Source organism: Eurypyga helias, unplaced genomic scaffold, assembly GCF_000690775.1.
Source record: "Eurypyga helias isolate BGI_N326 unplaced genomic scaffold, ASM69077v1 Scaffold48468, whole genome shotgun sequence".
In the NCBI taxonomy this organism is placed as follows: domain Eukaryota; kingdom Metazoa; phylum Chordata; class Aves; order Eurypygiformes; family Eurypygidae; genus Eurypyga; species Eurypyga helias.
In genome coordinates, this window is record NW_010267336.1 from 1 (window position 1) to 16,580 (window position 16,580).

The 16,580-nt window shown below is 40.3% G+C and overlaps 1 protein-coding gene across 1 annotated transcript; it reads left to right on the forward strand.

Moving 5' to 3' along the window:
- Positions 1-5,074: 5,074 nt before the first annotated feature.
- Positions 5,075-13,154, forward strand: LOC104513861 (lysophospholipid acyltransferase 1-like; the record flags this gene model as incomplete). The annotated part of the gene is made up of 5 exons (XM_010157359.1): positions 5,075-5,130; positions 5,903-5,958; positions 8,184-8,238; positions 11,038-11,221; positions 12,793-13,154. Coding segments are annotated over 5 exons (579 nt in total), but the record flags the coding sequence as incomplete, so codon positions are not given.
- Between the last annotated feature and the right edge of the window lie 3,426 nt (positions 13,155-16,580).

Genomic DNA, 16,580 nt, shown 5'->3' on the forward strand with positions numbered 1-16,580 from the left:
GTTTCGAGACAAGGATGTCATGTGTTTGCTGCTGTTTTGAATTTGGGATAGAGCAACATTCTCAGCAAACTGCTTAGAAAGGGATGGTCATTGATGAAAAGCCATCTAAGCAGATACTCGAGAAACACGTGCCACTTCGGGCAGTGAATTTTTGATGGGTGGTTAGTGCTTTGTTGTTGTTTTTTCCCTTTTCGGTGGCTTAGTATCAACCACAAAAGAAAGGAGAAAAGCTTTTTTTTTTTTACAAATGAAATATATTTGCTGATGGAAACATACATCGATGTTCTCTGTTGCCATGGTAAAACACAATGCAGAAATGCTAACCGGTTTGCAAGTTCAATTGATTATTTTTATTTTCTTGTCTTTTAAATGTATGAAGTGCAATATGTTGTTGCAGTGTATGTTCCAGCAGCTCTGGGTAGCTTTGGTCAGCAGCAAGTCATAGAATCACAGAATGGTTTGGGTTGGAAGGGACCTTAAAGATCATCTAGTCCCACCCCCCCTGCCATGGGCAGGGACACCTTCCACTAGACCAGGTTGCTCAAAGCCTCATCCAGCCTGGCCTTGAAGACATCCAGGGATGGGGCATCCACAGCTTCTCTGGGCAACCTGTTCCAGTGCCTCACCACCCTCTCCATGAAGAACTTCTTCCCAATATCTAATCTAAACCTCCTTGCTTTCAATTTACCATTACCCCTTGTCTTGTCAAGTCCCCAGAAGTTGTACAGCAGCACATGTGCAGGGTGAGTAAGGGGGGGGTTAGTCAGTTTTCTGTGCCCACTTGCCACTCAGCTGCTTTGCTGGGCGTTGTCCACTGGAAACTGTTCTGAAATCACTTACCACTGGTTACACAGAAGTCCTGCAAGAGCCTCAATGTGGAAAGCAGCCAAAATTCAAGCAGGCGGTTGCTAATAGAGAGCTCCATGCATCTATGGCGTCCCAGGACATTTCTCCATAAGCAAATACTCTTTTAAGTGAAAGGCTTCTGTCATGAAGGTGTAAGAATGATCTTTGGGAACTTTCACCAAAAAAAACCTCCACGTGAAGCAAATTTGAAGTTGCTTTGGAAGCATGAGCATGTTTAGTGAAGTATTTTTCCTCTGTGTTGTTTAGTACTTCTTCATTTTGCTGTTGAAAGCAGAAGACCGAGCCTGCTGATAGTGACGTTGTTGTAGTGTCTCTGGCTCAGCAATCCTTTTGGCAACGTGTTTAATGTCATAGCAGAGTGTGACTGTGTGAACTTCTCATCATGGCTTCAAAGCTAAAGAGATAAACCTGAGTCAATTTTTGCTGGTTTGCACACTTGTCTGCAAGGAGTCTTTTGACTCCACCTCCTCTCTTAGTGAAATCAGGTCAGTGGAAACTATTTCTAGCGAGCGTGTGCCAGACTCCTCCATGGGATTACCAAAGGTCAGGCAGCCTCTGCTTGGTAGATGTTTTTTCTCTCATAATCATTGAAGCTTGCTCAATGCAGAAGCATGCCTGTGGTACGGTGAGGATCCCCACACCAAGCTATAAATTGATGCTGACATCTTTAGTTCCACTGGTCTGTGCTTTTGGGCCAATTTGTTTCACTGAGACAAGCCACATTTAAAAATGACATTTAACTGCTATGTTTTCATTTGAAAGGTTTAATTAGGGGGATAAAACACTCTATTCATAATTTTCTGTAAACCGTTGCATCTTTGTCATGCTCTTATTTTTCCAGGCATCTAACAAGGTTTTGGTTTTGGTTTTTTTAATTGTTGAAGTTTCCGATTTCATACAGACTTCTGGGGGTAATTTCTTAATTATTTTTTTTTCTATTAAAAATTGGCCACTATAGTTTTTGTGTAGGATGCATAACTGAACTAGTGAGATTAAAATCTTAGTTAATATATAAAACATAGAAGGGAGGGAAAAGTCACACCACAGGTAAAACAAGTTATATGTTTCTGTGCTAGCTTTTAACTAGTGCTTACTAGGACAGGTGAAGAGGAGAGGATGTGGAATCACAGCTCTGAATGTATCTGCAAAGTGACTGGAAGGTGTTCAAATAGGATGGACTTCAAGTCATTTAGGCTTCTGAAATGCATTTTATTTCAAATGCTTCCTTCCTAGGAGTAGGTCTTCATGCTTCATCTGTAAATGCATAAATAGTAGATTGATTTTATTTTTAAATCTAACCTAATCATTTGCTTCACTTCAATAACCTGTGCATCTCAAAATTTGGCAGAAAGAAGGGTTATTGAAAGGTTTATAGGGTTTTTGGTTTTGTGGGTTTTTTTTGTTTAACTACCTCTCTTGTTTGTAGCACTACTGACTTAGTAGAGTCTAAGGTTTAAAATATTATCATGTCAGGAACAGTTGACTGTGTGATATGATGCTGTATTTTATCTATTAACTTATTCAGTGTTTTTTTGCTCTTTAAAATTAGAGGTTGCTTGAAAGGCTGAATAGAACTGACAGTTTAAAACTCTGATATTGCCAAGTTTTAATAATCAAAATTCACATATGTACTTAGGAAATGATGATACTATTTTCCTACTCTAAATCTATTTTTATTATATAATTTTTAATCTTGCCTCCAGACTTGCACACTCATGCATTGCTCTGCAAATATGGAGAAAGGACTATTTTTCATTCGGGGAAAAAAAAAAAAACCCAACAGTTTTAGACTTGCTTTGTGTGTGTGTGGTGAGGAGAGATTGGTACGTCCCTGGAGAGGAGAGGGAAAGGTGATGGGCCTCCATACTCAAAGGGGTGCCAGAAGAAGGGAGAGCTCTGGTACTGACATTGTTTTGTTGTGCACTGCCCTTTCCTGCAGTGAAGGCTTGGCCTCACAGTGAGATCAAGTCAGTGGGGGAGTGGTAGGCAGGAGAGAGAGAAGGAAGATGCTCCATGTTCACCTGAAACCTTGCTTACCCTTTGTGTGAAGTGTTTAGTAATACCTCATCTTGTGAAAGATTTAGAGGTTGTCATCCCATTGCCACTGTATAGCAAGCTTCCCCGTTCCCAAGCAGCGTATAGAAGAGATGTAGATGTGTAATACAGTGATGAGGGAGAGAGAACCGAAGGTATCTCTGGTGCACTTTTTAATGGGTTTCCCTCCCACCCACAGTTCCAGTAGTGTCACTTTTGTGCTTGCTTGTCTCCTCTGGAGTTGTGATTTGAGGGAGGCAGACTTTTCTGATTAAAAATGCACGCGAGGCTGACTTGCTCTGCTGAGCTACAGTGCACTGTCAATGAATTCCTAATATAGATGAAGAGAACCACTCTCTTCTCTGTGTTTATACACTGTATGGATTTAGTGCAGGCTCCACTTCTGCTTTCCTTGGTTAATCAGCGCATCAGGATTGTTTGCATTTTGTGTCTCTCTGGCTTACAGTGAGGGGCCCAATTTTATAATATGAGTGTCTAAATTTAGGCACTTAAAGGCATACGGGCTTGGCTCTGAGCCTGAGATTTTAAGTTACCCACTTGAATACTGAAATAAAGTGTTTGCTGTAAGTAACATACACAACAAATTGAACCAATGTGAAACAAGTGTTAGTGTCACCCATAAAGCTAAAAGGTCAGTCACTGAGAAAATAAAAATCTGTGTTTGTTGCAGCAGAACTGCTGATTCACTGACAGTCTCTGTCTGTCTTAAGGATTTTAAAAAATCTGCTTTTTTTGTATGCCTAAAGGATTGGGATTTATGTATCTTTGAAAGTAAAGCTAAATTTTGTCTGAAGAGGAAAATGTACTTTGAGGGATAGGATGTTGAAGATAATGGTGAAAACAGCTTATAAATTACTTTTCTTGAAAGGTGAATAGAATAAAAATTAGAATGACTATTTCACGATATTGGAGTTGTATGGAAGGTGAAAACTCATTGTTGAATTTTCCCATTCCTTGGCTGCAATCAGTGGGCTAGGTGACCCAAGAAGAGCTGCTGTACAAATCCTTGTGTTATGGTTGTATTCCAGATCTGTGTATATTTAAGCTTGTTCTGGATTTTATGTGCAAACTTTTTTATTGACATTTCAAGTAGAGACTGATGAAAGGATAAAAATTGTTTCTGATTAAGAAATTGGCTGACATTGCATGTTCTCTCTTTCTAGATAGAAAATACAAATTATCCTACCCATGCAGAATTACATGTGGACCACTTACGATGAAAGAATGTATTCTTCCAGTATTCTTGTTTGCCGTGTTTGGCATGTTAATTATCTTGAAAATCAGTATGATTTATCGAACTGTTTACAATCTCATTATCCCACTATATGTTAACCATGGAATTTACATTTGATTGTAAACATAGGTCGATTTCAGTCAAGGATTATTCCGAATATCTTGAACATCTGTGCAGAACATGAGTATTTGACTGTTATTTTAGACGGAGGTATTGAATGTAACTTTTGCTCTTTTTTCTTGAGAAATTGGTGGGGAAAATAAGTGCTTGAACTTAAAAAAAAAAAAAAGCTTTTGGCTTTTTTTCTCTTGCTGGATTCCAGAAAATATATTACAGTGTTGAAAATGAATAGCCATAATATTTGGAGTAATCATCTACATTTCTTTAAAAAGTTCCATATACCAGTTAAACCCTGTAAATAGCATGCACACAATCTTGGGTTTAATTTCCATGTGGAAGACACTTGTTTTCAAGCAGAAACTTCTGTATGGCTTATGTTCATAATTTACCACCAAACTGAGAAACAGTACATTGATTTAATCCTCAGAGAAGACAAATCTCTTCTGTGAAACTGGTTCTACATATGATCATCACAGTTAATGGTTTGAAAATAATTATTTATCCTCATCACCCATTACAGCCTCCTGGCTATTAAGGTTGTGAAGGTCTCGTAGGTAGCGTGAGATCTGTGCACCCTGTGCTGGTGTCCCAGGTGACAGAGAGTCAGGGAGTGGCAGTGTCTGCAGATGTTCTTCCCTTATTTTGCCTGTGGTGGGTCCTTCTAGTTTACAGATGTTCAGTGCCAGGTTGTGTTTAGGTCTCCACAGCCCTTAGAATCTTTATATGGGCAACAACTCTCATGGGCACCCAGCAACTCATGCCACCAAGCTGAGTTTTGCCTTTTTTTCTGTTCCTTAGCTGAAGCAGCTCATATTTGCCTACTGTGCTAAAAAGCTCTGTAAAGCTGGATACAGGTAGTATAAGCAGCCCTGACGAACATAGTGGCTCTTCCTACACTGCTTGCTTGGTTGGCCCTGAAGCTGCTGTATTGTTGCAGCCTGTAATCGTGGCTCAGGTACAGCTAGCTTATGTTTTTGGGAGGCCTCAGATTCCATGTGCCCAAACACTCCCAGTTGGATGGTATATCTTGGACAGGCTGTCTACAAGGCAGTTGCATGGCCAAGAAGTAAGTGGGAAAGTGCTGTGCTAACAGCTATTCTGGTAGTTCATGTAGTCCTAATTAATAGGGCTATTCATGTGGGGAAATAAGCATGTGTATCTAAGGAGTTCACAGGGGTTTTTAGGGCACTGAGGAGTCAGGCAATAGGGGAGTAACAGTAAGGAGAACTAGAGTTACATTACAGTGGCATTGCTGTAAACTAGTGTTGTATCGTACAGGGCTTGAATTTGGTCTTTGTGTGAAAGGAAGTTGAAGCCCAGTAGACTGCAGAAGCTGGAATTTCCTAGTGATGTGATTTCTTCTGAATTACAATTTGCACTGCTGCAGAATGAGGAGACATAAAATAAGGCTTTGTGTGCACTTAGTAATTAAAAAATCCAATGCAAGTTACTGTGAGGTTGTTTTGAAACTAGACAATTGTCTTATGCCTGAGTTCCTCCTTCTAATTGGATGTTTTCCACTTGTGGCTAATATAGTTATGCCTTTTAAAGGGATAAAGATGTTCAATAAGAAAGTTGGGAATAATTTGTATTACAATACATGTAACTGTTGTTTCTTTGTTGTAGTCCACTGATGATAATTACACAGAAGATCACAACACTTGCATGCCAGTTACATGATGGTAAGAAAAGGAATCTCTTCCCATGTCCTGAAGACAGCTTTTTTTATTCCAGTGCATTCTGTGGTTGAATATGGAGCGGAGTTCAGTGAGTTGCTCCAAATAAAGAAGAAAAATGCTTTGTGGAGGAAAAAGAGAAACTTCAGGTTTGATCGCTTCTTTAGGAGCAAACTCATTGTTACTGCAAAGAAAATTGTTTTCCTCTCTGAGGGCTCTGCTTCCTTGGGGCCCAAATTGGCTTTTAGCTAGTACTGGTATCTGCTGTTGAGATGCTACAGTGCATTTCCATTAAGCTCTCTGAAGCTGTTCCTGATTTTCCAAAATCAAGAGATATGTTTGATATATTAATGTCACTCATGCCACAAATGTCAGTGTAGCAAAAATATGCTATCACTGATATATTCAGTGATAATATACCCCAGGAGTTGCAGGAGATTGAAATCAGTAGTTTTTTCCCACTTTGGAAAGAAGCACACTTGCAAGCAAAATAACATTGTCCTCAATCTTATGCTGTGCTGTGACAAAGAGCGCTATTATTTCCCAGTAAAATGCCTGTGTCCGGCACAGTGCAAAGGCTAGAAATGTTAATTGTTATCAGTACTGTTATTGCTCATGTCTCCTGATGTTGCGATGTGAACTTATGATGGTCCAAGGCCCATTGGAATATAAAATGTGCTGTGACTAAGTAAGTAGTCTGCTTATAGACATATGATCTGGGATTTAGGTGATGGTCAGACCACAGATTGCAAGGTCTGGCATCGTTCGCAAGCCAAGTTTACACAGGTGGGTTTAGTGCTTTTAGCTGGCTATAATGGGTGCATCTTGAAGCTCTGTGTGGGTTTAATTGACCTTGACAGTCATGTTGTTGGGGCTTCTCTGCTTCTGTTATTTAAGCTAGCCAGCTCAGGTATTGATGTGCAACTAGGTAGTGATGTGCAACCTAGATGCACACCTAAAATATTGAAGGTAAACAGACAGACAGAAAGAAAAAAGTAACAGCAGAGGCAGGAGCATTTTAAGCAAGCCAGAAATCCTACAGATTAATGATGGTGGAAAAGGTTTATTACATTGTGAACATCTGTATATGGGGCAGTTGCATGGAGGCAGCTTGCAGTTCAAGCATCAGTGACAAATCTCTATTTGCAGAAATTTAATGCAGCTGCCCATAAATGGAAACAGACAAACAAAATACCCAGCCCTTTAAGTAATTAAGTGCTTAATTGTTTCCCAGGAACTCACGCCCTCTAGTATTTACAAAATGAAACAGTGGAGAGAGAATGGAAATGAGCAGCTTATCATCAGTCTTTTTAGGAAATAGGTCTTGTGTGTATGTATTGGTAATTATGGCCAGTATGTTTAGAACAGTAGTGTTAATTGACGCCAAGCCCCTGATCTTGTGAAGTTGTAGATATGCACGCTCAGCATCAAGTGCTGTGACTCATCTAATGTTGAGTTGTTCTGCTGAAGCCAGTGGGATTCCTGAAAGTATGCGCAGCCAAAGCTTCAGAGTGAAGGTTTTGAGATGTGCTGTGAGCAACACTGTTTTACGCGCTGGCCATCGCACAAGATTTTTCCATAGTTTTCCTAGGACGGTGAGCCTCTGCTCTACAGTTCTGGCCCCAAAGGTCTTGTGTACTCAACAGGACGTCGCCCTTCCAGTCTGGACCTTGTACAGTTCCAAGTTATTACTGATGTGTGTGTTTAGGCTTGCTCCAGCAGGAACAGCCAGCCAGGCTGCTCATTCACACCAGTAGAGCTTGTTTCCTGAAAGCCGGTTTCTCTTCCACTGCCTACTCCTCCTGCTGTGAAACGTTCCATTTCTCACCAAGGAGCCAGCAGGGGAGGCTTGTGCTTAAATGAGCCAGCAGCTCCTGGGAACAGAGGGTTTTACAGCCCAGGGCTGTTAGTAGAGGCTGCTGAGGGTCACTGCTATTTGGTGGCATTGAGACTTGCATTGTGTATGTGGAAATGCTATGGCTGCCCTTGCTGAAGGTGTAGCAAGGGTGAGAAAGGGGGAATGAGGTGGGGAACTGGGTAAAGAGGTAGGGTAGAAGATGAACATACTTGACCTAAATGTTAGGATTTGAGCTGTGTTACAACTGCCTGTGACAAATCTTGAAGCTTACGGCATTAGAAAGTTATCTGTGGGGTGCAAATGTAAGGCTTTGGGGACAACTTTCACTGTTTGGCTTCTGGAAAGATTTAATGTGACTTTTCTTTCTCTCTAGGAATAGGGCGACAAGCTGAGGAACTTACGGCTGAACAAAATCGGCTTGCTGTAAAGTAAGAATTTAATTCCCGTAGTGATTTGCATTTTAATTTCCCCCAAAGAAGTTTAGGGTTTGGACTTGGGTGTAGCTTTTGCTAGTGTTAGTTTCTTGGAGGTTTTTGTTTGGGGTTTTTTTTGGAGAGGGGGAGGAGTGTTGGGGGTATTCGTGTGTGGTTTTTGTTTTGTTTTGTGTGTGTGTGTGTGGTATTTTTAATGTATTTGTTTGTTTCCTCCCTTTGCATCATCAGAACCAGCTTAGTGGCCTGGCCATGAAAATATTCGCTGTGTCTTTCCAGTCCATGATAAGCCAAAAGTCCTACCTGATTTTTGTATTTGCTTTTGAGCAGTTTTTTGTTTCTGTAATGCTGCTGTCAGTGCCCTTACACAAACATGGCTTCTCTGCTATATTCCTTATTTCTTCAATCCAGGACTTCTGCATTTATCATCCTGTGCTGGTTAGTAAAGCAGTAAAATACTTGGCAATATCTAATTGACTTAAATGTGTACTCCACATGCACCAAAACTAGCCTTTGCTGAATCAAATCTTTTATATTCAGACTGACTGTACTATATGGACATTTTGGCTGTTGTCTTCATCCTATCTGTGATATGTTATTTTTCCAAGTAGAATACTCCTGTCAGCAAACTACTGCATAGTAGAAGTCCATTTTGGTTTGACCCTACATTTCAAGTACTGCTTTTCTTTGCCAGTAACTTTTGGACACTGAAATTTTATTTTTCCTATTTTCCTCTGTAATGAAGGACTCTAGTCCTTCATGTTATGTGACTACTCATCTCATTTTTCAGAGGGAGACAGCATGTTGGTTATATGTTCAAGTGCCTCTTTTTGTTTTGTCTCTCAATTCAAGTGCTTTTTTTTTTTTTTTTTGAAGAGTTAGTGTTACAGAATTGGTTTTAGAACCATAACTACTTTTCCGCATGAAGTATTTGTTTAAGGCCAAAGAAATACTTTATTTCATTTCCAAGGCAGACAATTCAGCAATCAGAAAATCTGCCTATGAGATTCTAAAAATAAGAATAGAGTAGTTTGTTGGAAAGCAAAAATCCTGTAAGGAGACTCATATAACTTTTGCCATGACCCATAGCTTTATGTCTATTTTTAAAGCTCACAGTTTAACCGTACCAAGTTCTTGTGACCATATGATTAATTCTAATCAAATTCTCACCAAGCAGGCTTTTTTTTTCTTGCATAGTAGATGAGCTCATAATAGAAAAGTACATGCTAATAGCTCAAGGGCCGGTGACAGACAAGTTATAACTGAAGGGTTTTGAATCCCCTTTGGTAATACAGCCTTTTGTCTTTCTGTTCTTGGTCTGGTTTTATTTGTCACCCATCCTCTGTACATTCCTTTGTGCATTGCTCATGTCTCTCCACCCACCCATGTGCAGAATGTAAGCTGAAACTAATGACTTTATTTTTAATCTTACTGTAGAGTTCAGAAACCCAAATTACGACCCGATTTTTCAGTAAAGATGAACGTTACACCAAATTGTTTGCTGCTGCTTTCCGTGAAATGATTTCACCAGAGAACATATCATTCAGGCACCAACATCTACAATAGCCAGCAGGGTGAATGCAGAAAATCCTGGCTAAGCTAACTGTTCATTCAAACTAATTCTGCTTCAGAATAAAAGTAGGCAACAGCAAATGTTTAACTGTTGCTTAGTTGTTGTGCTAGAAATGTATGTTTTGGTCTAAAAGAATTTTAAGTAGGTTTTGGTTTATGTGTGTCCATCTGTGTCTTAGAAGGGAAGTCTTGAAACACTGTGCTGTAGTTTCTGTTCTCATCTGGGGGACTACTGGCTTACTTGGATGGTGGCTGTTAGCACATTCATGGAGACCACTGTGTATCTCCATGCAGAATGTGGATGTTGGTGTTCTCTGCCACATAAATAAAGCAAGCACAACAATTTACAAATTACACTAGCAGTGAGAGGCCTGTGCATCTTTGTTTTCTGTCCTACTGATGTGTAGCAAGGACAGTGGATCTTCTTCATTTTATAACTAATGTAAAAACTGCCAAGGAACTTGTGGTATGTACACTTGCAAAATGGAAATAACGAACTCGATGGACTCTTTCTTCTTCAGCTGTCTTTTGATTTATGTGGGTTTTTTCCCTTAGTTCCTTTTCCTGTTCATGATGCAATACAGACAATTACTTCCTTTATTTGCACAGTAGGACAGAGTGCCTCTTCATTCTCTTCCTCTCTCTGGCATCACACTTCCCACTTTTCAAAAGGCTGAACTGAAGGTGGGCGGAGCCTTCTCAAGTCTGAATGTCCTGGTTGTAAGTGCTCCCTGCCCTGCGGTTTGCATAACAAGGCGAAGCACTGCATTGCACTGCTTGGTGATACCAGTGTTACTTAGCTTGTGGTCTGGCAGCCATTACTGGTCAGATGTCCAAAAGCAGTTACCAGCTTCTCACTCCTGGTGCAACCGGCCTGTCCAATATGCACGTCAATTTGTTTGAGAGTGAGTATTTACATTTATGACTGTTTCTAACTTTCTAGAAACAAGATTACAACTTTTCAGATCAGCAGCATTTGTTCACCTTAGTTTAAGCACTTTGGCATTACCCTTGTTCTGACTGCCATCTGCCAGACATCGCTGGGATATAAGAGGCTGTGCTTCATCTGCTCCAAAATAGACCTAGGGAGCTTTCAGCTGGGGGGAGGGTGCTAGGAGAGAGCTGGGCACTGAGGAAAACAGTACAACAAAAAGCATGCGTGAAAGTCTTTGTTTTACCTTGGGTGGTTTGTTTTGTTTTGTTGTGTGTGGATGATTTTCACAGGACAAGACCTTCTTTACTGGAGTATTTAAGCTATCTCCTCAATTTTATGAGCATCATAGCTGGGCCTTGCAGCAACTACAAGGATTATATAGCCTTCATTGAAGGGAGGCATGTGCACATGAAACTGTTAGAAGTGAACTGGAAGCAGAAGGGTTATGACAGACTTCCTGATCCTTCTCCAACTGTAAGTTTTGAAATGACAAAGATTTATTGTAAAGGGCAGGAGAGTACAGCTTTGTACATGATTCTCATAATTAAAAACTAAGAAGAAAAAACATTTTTAGATTGTCTTCCCAGTAAATGTTACAGTGGGGTGTGTTTTTTTTCTATAAAGTGGCTGCTGTTTTTATCACAGGGTCAGGGGTGAAGGGGCTAGTGTCTCTCTCTTGAATTCCCCAAATGCGTATGGCTTGCAAAACAGTTCATTGGTTGATGGGTGTTTTTTGTGCAGTGATGAGAACGGTCTACAGTTTCTGACTGTGACAAGCTGCAGTTCAGCTCCAGACAGAAAAGGAAATGTTGGGAAAAAAGTCAAATCTCGCCCATAGTGCAGATATTAGAAGTACATGAATCACAGCTTATCAGAAACTGTAGCTTGTCCAGGTACTTTGCAAGAGAATCTCACACTTTAAGATGATGAAGGCCATTTTTCACGTACTTTTAACATTAATTTTATATGTTTTAATATCACTTAAAACCTTATAAAATGACCATCGTGTAAGGCAGGATAACATAGCATGACAACCAGACTCCTCTCATCTTAAGGTGACACTGAATGTGTGGCTTTGATTGTGTGCAGAATGTCTGTTTTGAAGTTGAGTATGTGCCTGTGCATATCTGCTTCCTGTTGCATAGGACTCTATTTTTACTGACTTTAGTGGTATTACTTCTGACTTATGTTAGTCTGACTGAGGTCATAATAAGGCTCATATTGTGTTAGATGCAAGTCAGCAGAGAATATTTAAATTTGCAGTAAATATAATTGCACATTAGTCTATTGGAGAACGTATGAAAAGAGTACTTGGGATCAAAAAATGCGTCATTGTTTCAATAGTGTATTGCACTTTTATTTAGTTACATGGTAGCCACATGCCAGATTTACCTTTTTAATTGTGTCTCTATCAAGAAGAGTTTATTCCTGGTGCATATTTGAAATCAAGCTTCAAACTACTGACATGATTGTCAATAATAGTATAGAGGGAGCTAGGGAGCTGTAATACGAGACACTGTGGTGTAGCAGATACAGCATGCATACCTTCCCATGATATAGGATATGATGTATGCTTTTTGGACAAGTGATTTTTAGGAAGACCTATGGATGGTAGGTGGACGGTAAGACCTACTGTTGTACTGAATACCAATGCTTTCAGCTTCCAGGAGGAACCCAGTCCTTAGTTCAAGGAGACAACAGTACATATGGGGAAGATTTCTGCTTTCCATTGCAGAGTTTTGGGTTTTTCTTTCTCATTTTTGGACCTCCATTAATTGATGTAGGAGTCTCGTGTGAAGTTCATCAGCAATTTTGACTTGTAATTGTCCTTTCTACCTTTCTATAGGTAGTTCAGTAAACTAAATTAAGCCAGCGTTTTGACTGCGGCCTTTGTCACCTCTTCTAAATTACTTATTATCACCTTTGTCACTGCTAACTTAGGGTTTCTTGAAGCATGTTGGTTTTGTATGTCATAAGCCCTGACTTTTTGTTTCTCTTAGGCAAATATTTCTAATGAATGTTTCATTGTTTTTTGTGTTTTTTAGGGAGCAGTGATGTACAAGCTGTGTATCACACTAGTATCTCTCATTTTTTTCTTGACGCTTACCAAGAATTTTCCTATGGCATACATTATTGATAATGAATTTCTTTATAAAACACCCTTCTTATCAAGACTTGGTTACCTGTATGTTGTAACACAGGCAGCAAAACCAAAGTATTACTTTGCATGGACGTTAGGTAAGTCTGTCTACATTATTTATTCTTGTGGGTAACAAGTTCATAAGTGAGGGACAGGGTCTGAAACATTGGGGGGAGGGGGAAGAACATAAATTAGTCCCTAGACCTGTAGTTCACAGGGGAGATGTACATGTGTTCCTGTAGGTAGTGGACCCCACTGAAGTGGGGAGATGTCAAAAGTTTAGAAGGATGTCCGTAAAATCTCTTCTAGCTTGTCTAAGATCCCCTGCCTCCAGAGCCAAATCTGCTTTTCAGCTTCTTGCCAGTGAAGTCAATGTAACAATTTCCTCTTACTTAAAGTTTTGTAATTGTACCACAATAACTTTTACATAAATTCAGGGCGTGGGGGTGAAGGGGAATTTTGCCTCTTTTAAACCTTGATTTTTTTTTTTTTTTTTTTAAATGCTTTGTCCATAATATGCCACTTATCATTGGGGTTGGGAGGTTAAAATTTTGTCACACTGACTCAGGCTTTATAAGTATGTTATAGTGCAAACAGACCTCTCCCTTCCTTTAGGGACACCTCTAGCACGTGCATCTGTATTAGAAAGCTGTAGTGCTTGTTGAGGGGCTGTAGTTAGTCACTGAGGCACTGTGGGGTTCTGTACCCACTTTGAGTGGTCAAGAGAAAGGATTGGAGAACCATGGGGAAGGTAGGGAATGAAGGAAGTGATGGGAAGGACCCAAGAATCTCTGTAAGTAAAAGGAGAAGGAAGAGGGCTCATTTGAGAGAGAAGCAAATTTCTTTTACTGGGAGCCACCTATACTGGTGGTCAGAATAATCTTTGTTTCTCACCTTCTTCCGTTTAGAAGTAATCTTTCCTGTCTGTGTGAGGAGTCAAATCCTTCTAGACCAGGCTGAAAATTGAAAGACTGAATTTTTTTGCTGGTATTACAAGACTTTGTGTGTAGGGCAGATCCCAAAAGCCCAGCCAGCAATGCATACACCTGAAACTGAGAAGAGTGTTATTGAGACAGGATGGAAAGAGCCAGGAAAATTCATTGTGAGGCTCACAGATAAAACTGATAGATCAAGGGAAAACAGCCAAGACTGGCACGTGTGGAATGGCAAAGGCTTTGGGATAAAGAATTGTTTGCTCAGTAAGTTATTTTTGTGGGATCCAATGTTAAGTTGCTGCTTCCATTTTTTCCGGCATTGTAGTTAACTGAAAGTCCATTATCAAAGAGAGAAACTGAACTTTGTTCTGTGACTTGACTAAGCCATAGAGAGTAGAAAGCTAAGCTGTAGAAATACCTTACAAATGAGGGTGTTTGGGAGAAGTATGCATTGCACACTGGAGAGTGAGGCCTCTATTATTCACATTGTAAATCCAGGCAGCAGAACAGCAGATACTTTTATCCTTTCACAGTTTAGCCCCCAGTGGCATGGCCCAGGGCATTACAAAAGTGCTTGGTGAAACAGCCAGTAAGCGCTTCCTTTCCTCAGAGAAGGACAAGCACACTATTATGCAAGAGCCATGCTACTGAATTCCTCCAGATCCATGGAAAGACAGAAAATTCAGCTTCTTGCTGCATTAGTGATAGTCATGGGAACATGGCTGCAAACCTAACTCAGAGCTGTTGATATAACCAATTTGGGACTGAGTGCCTGCATCTAAGCAGCTGTGAAAGTGCTGTGAACACCAATGCTGTTCAAGTCAGCAGTAAAACCTCAGCTGGGCTTTACAGAGGTTGGGCTTTTGTGAGAAAGAAGTTTGAAGAGAGACAATTGCAATTCTTCTGTCATTGCTCTGCAGACAGCAGCTCAGGATGTGGGGCTGACAGGTCTGCTATATTATTATGCTCTTGGATTTCTGGTTTCTTGCTTTTCGCAAAGAAGCACTAAGGGGTCCCAGTCACCCTTGGAGCAAGGGAGACCAAATCCTGGAGTTCCTCTGCTCTGAGGTGACAGGCCTATCTCCAGTCTTTGAGAGTGGGCAGGGTCCTATGGGTCAATTTCAGGCAGGGTTTGTTGTTTGTTTTGTGTAGTTTTTGTGGGGGTATGTTTTGGTCATGGGTGTTTTTGTTGTTTTGGTTTTGGGTTTGTGTTTTGTTTGGGTTTGTTTTTTTAAACAGGGAAAGAATTAAAAATTTCGAGACCTGTCTTTCAATCAGTAAAATCTAACTCATTTAGTAAAGAAAATAAAATAGAAAGTTTCAGATTAGAGAAAGTTACTCATTTATTAATTGTTAGTGTTGTTGCTTTTAATCAGGTTCTTTGCCTAGTTTTGTGCCTTAGGGCTTCTCCATGAGCTTGTGCCTATACTCATAGCATTTACAAAGCAAAATCAGTTCTCATTCTTTGGAAAGAAATGCTTACCTTTTCAAAGCATAACTTAACCAGCCTTGTATTTTGCAAATGATCTAGAAGAAAAAGCCTTACCTGTAATTTCACTCTCTTTTTTCCCTCGAGTAATCCTCAGTGTCAGCTGCACCTAGTGACCCAGAAATACTGAATCCTTTCTATTTTCTTAGTACTGTGAATTCTGGCAGGGGCACATTAAAAGCAGAATCTTGCCCAGTGATGAGGTGGCTCCCAGGCAAGGCTGACAATTGACTGACACAGTGTGGAAAAGAGAAGGCTCTGTGGAGCCTTATATTGCAGCCTTCCAGTACCTGAAGGGGGCCTACAAGGAAGCTGGGAGGGGACTTTTTACAAGGGCCTGTAGTGACAGGACAAGGGGTAATGGGTTTAAATTGAAAGCAGGGAGATTCAGTTTAGATATCAGGAAGAAGTTCTTCACAGAGAGGGTGGTGAAGCACTGGAACAGATTGCCCAGAGGAGCTGTGGATGCCCCATCCCTGGCTGTCTTCAAGGCCAGGCTGGACGAGGCTTTGAGCAACCTGGTCTAGTGCAAGGTGTCCCTGCCCATGGCAGGGGGGTTGGAACTAGGTGATCTTTTGAGGTCCCTTCCAACCCGAACCATGATTCTATGACACCCTGGGAAAGAGCAAGACTTCAGCATGTGAAATACATATCATTACCCATGCCTTTTTTATTTGCACTTTAAGTAGTTAAGTGTGTAATTGAAATTACTTAACATTTGATTGGTAGAGATGGTAAGGTAGTGTAGTTAGGCACTGAGCAACAGGATTAGTAAAAGGCTTCATCTGTGGAAGTCTGAATGGAAGTCTTAATTAAAACAACCAAGCTGGAACTCTTAATAGAAGTGGTAAGCATGTCTTTGAGACACTACAGTTTTTTTGAATTCTGGAAAATGCCCTGACATCCAGGTACCCTTCTGAGGAAAATGCTCATTGATTTTTATGTTGACTCTTGTATATCTATCCCAGATGGATAATAAAGGCAAAATAATAGGATAAGTGATTTTTATCCATTGTTATTTTATTATTTTATTTCTTCTGCCCAAGGACTAGCTAGTCTTGACTCTCAAAAGAAATTACTCCTGTGTTGCCTTTATAGCAATGTCCCTTTGCCACGAGGAAGCTTCTCTTTGTAAGAGCAGATGCTAATTGCTACAAAGCTGGCTTGAAGGTGTTTAGTGTCATACTGACTTGTAAGAAAACACTGCTTTTCCAGCAGTCTGATTTGACTTATTTTGCTTTGACATTGCAGCAGATGCAGTCAACAATG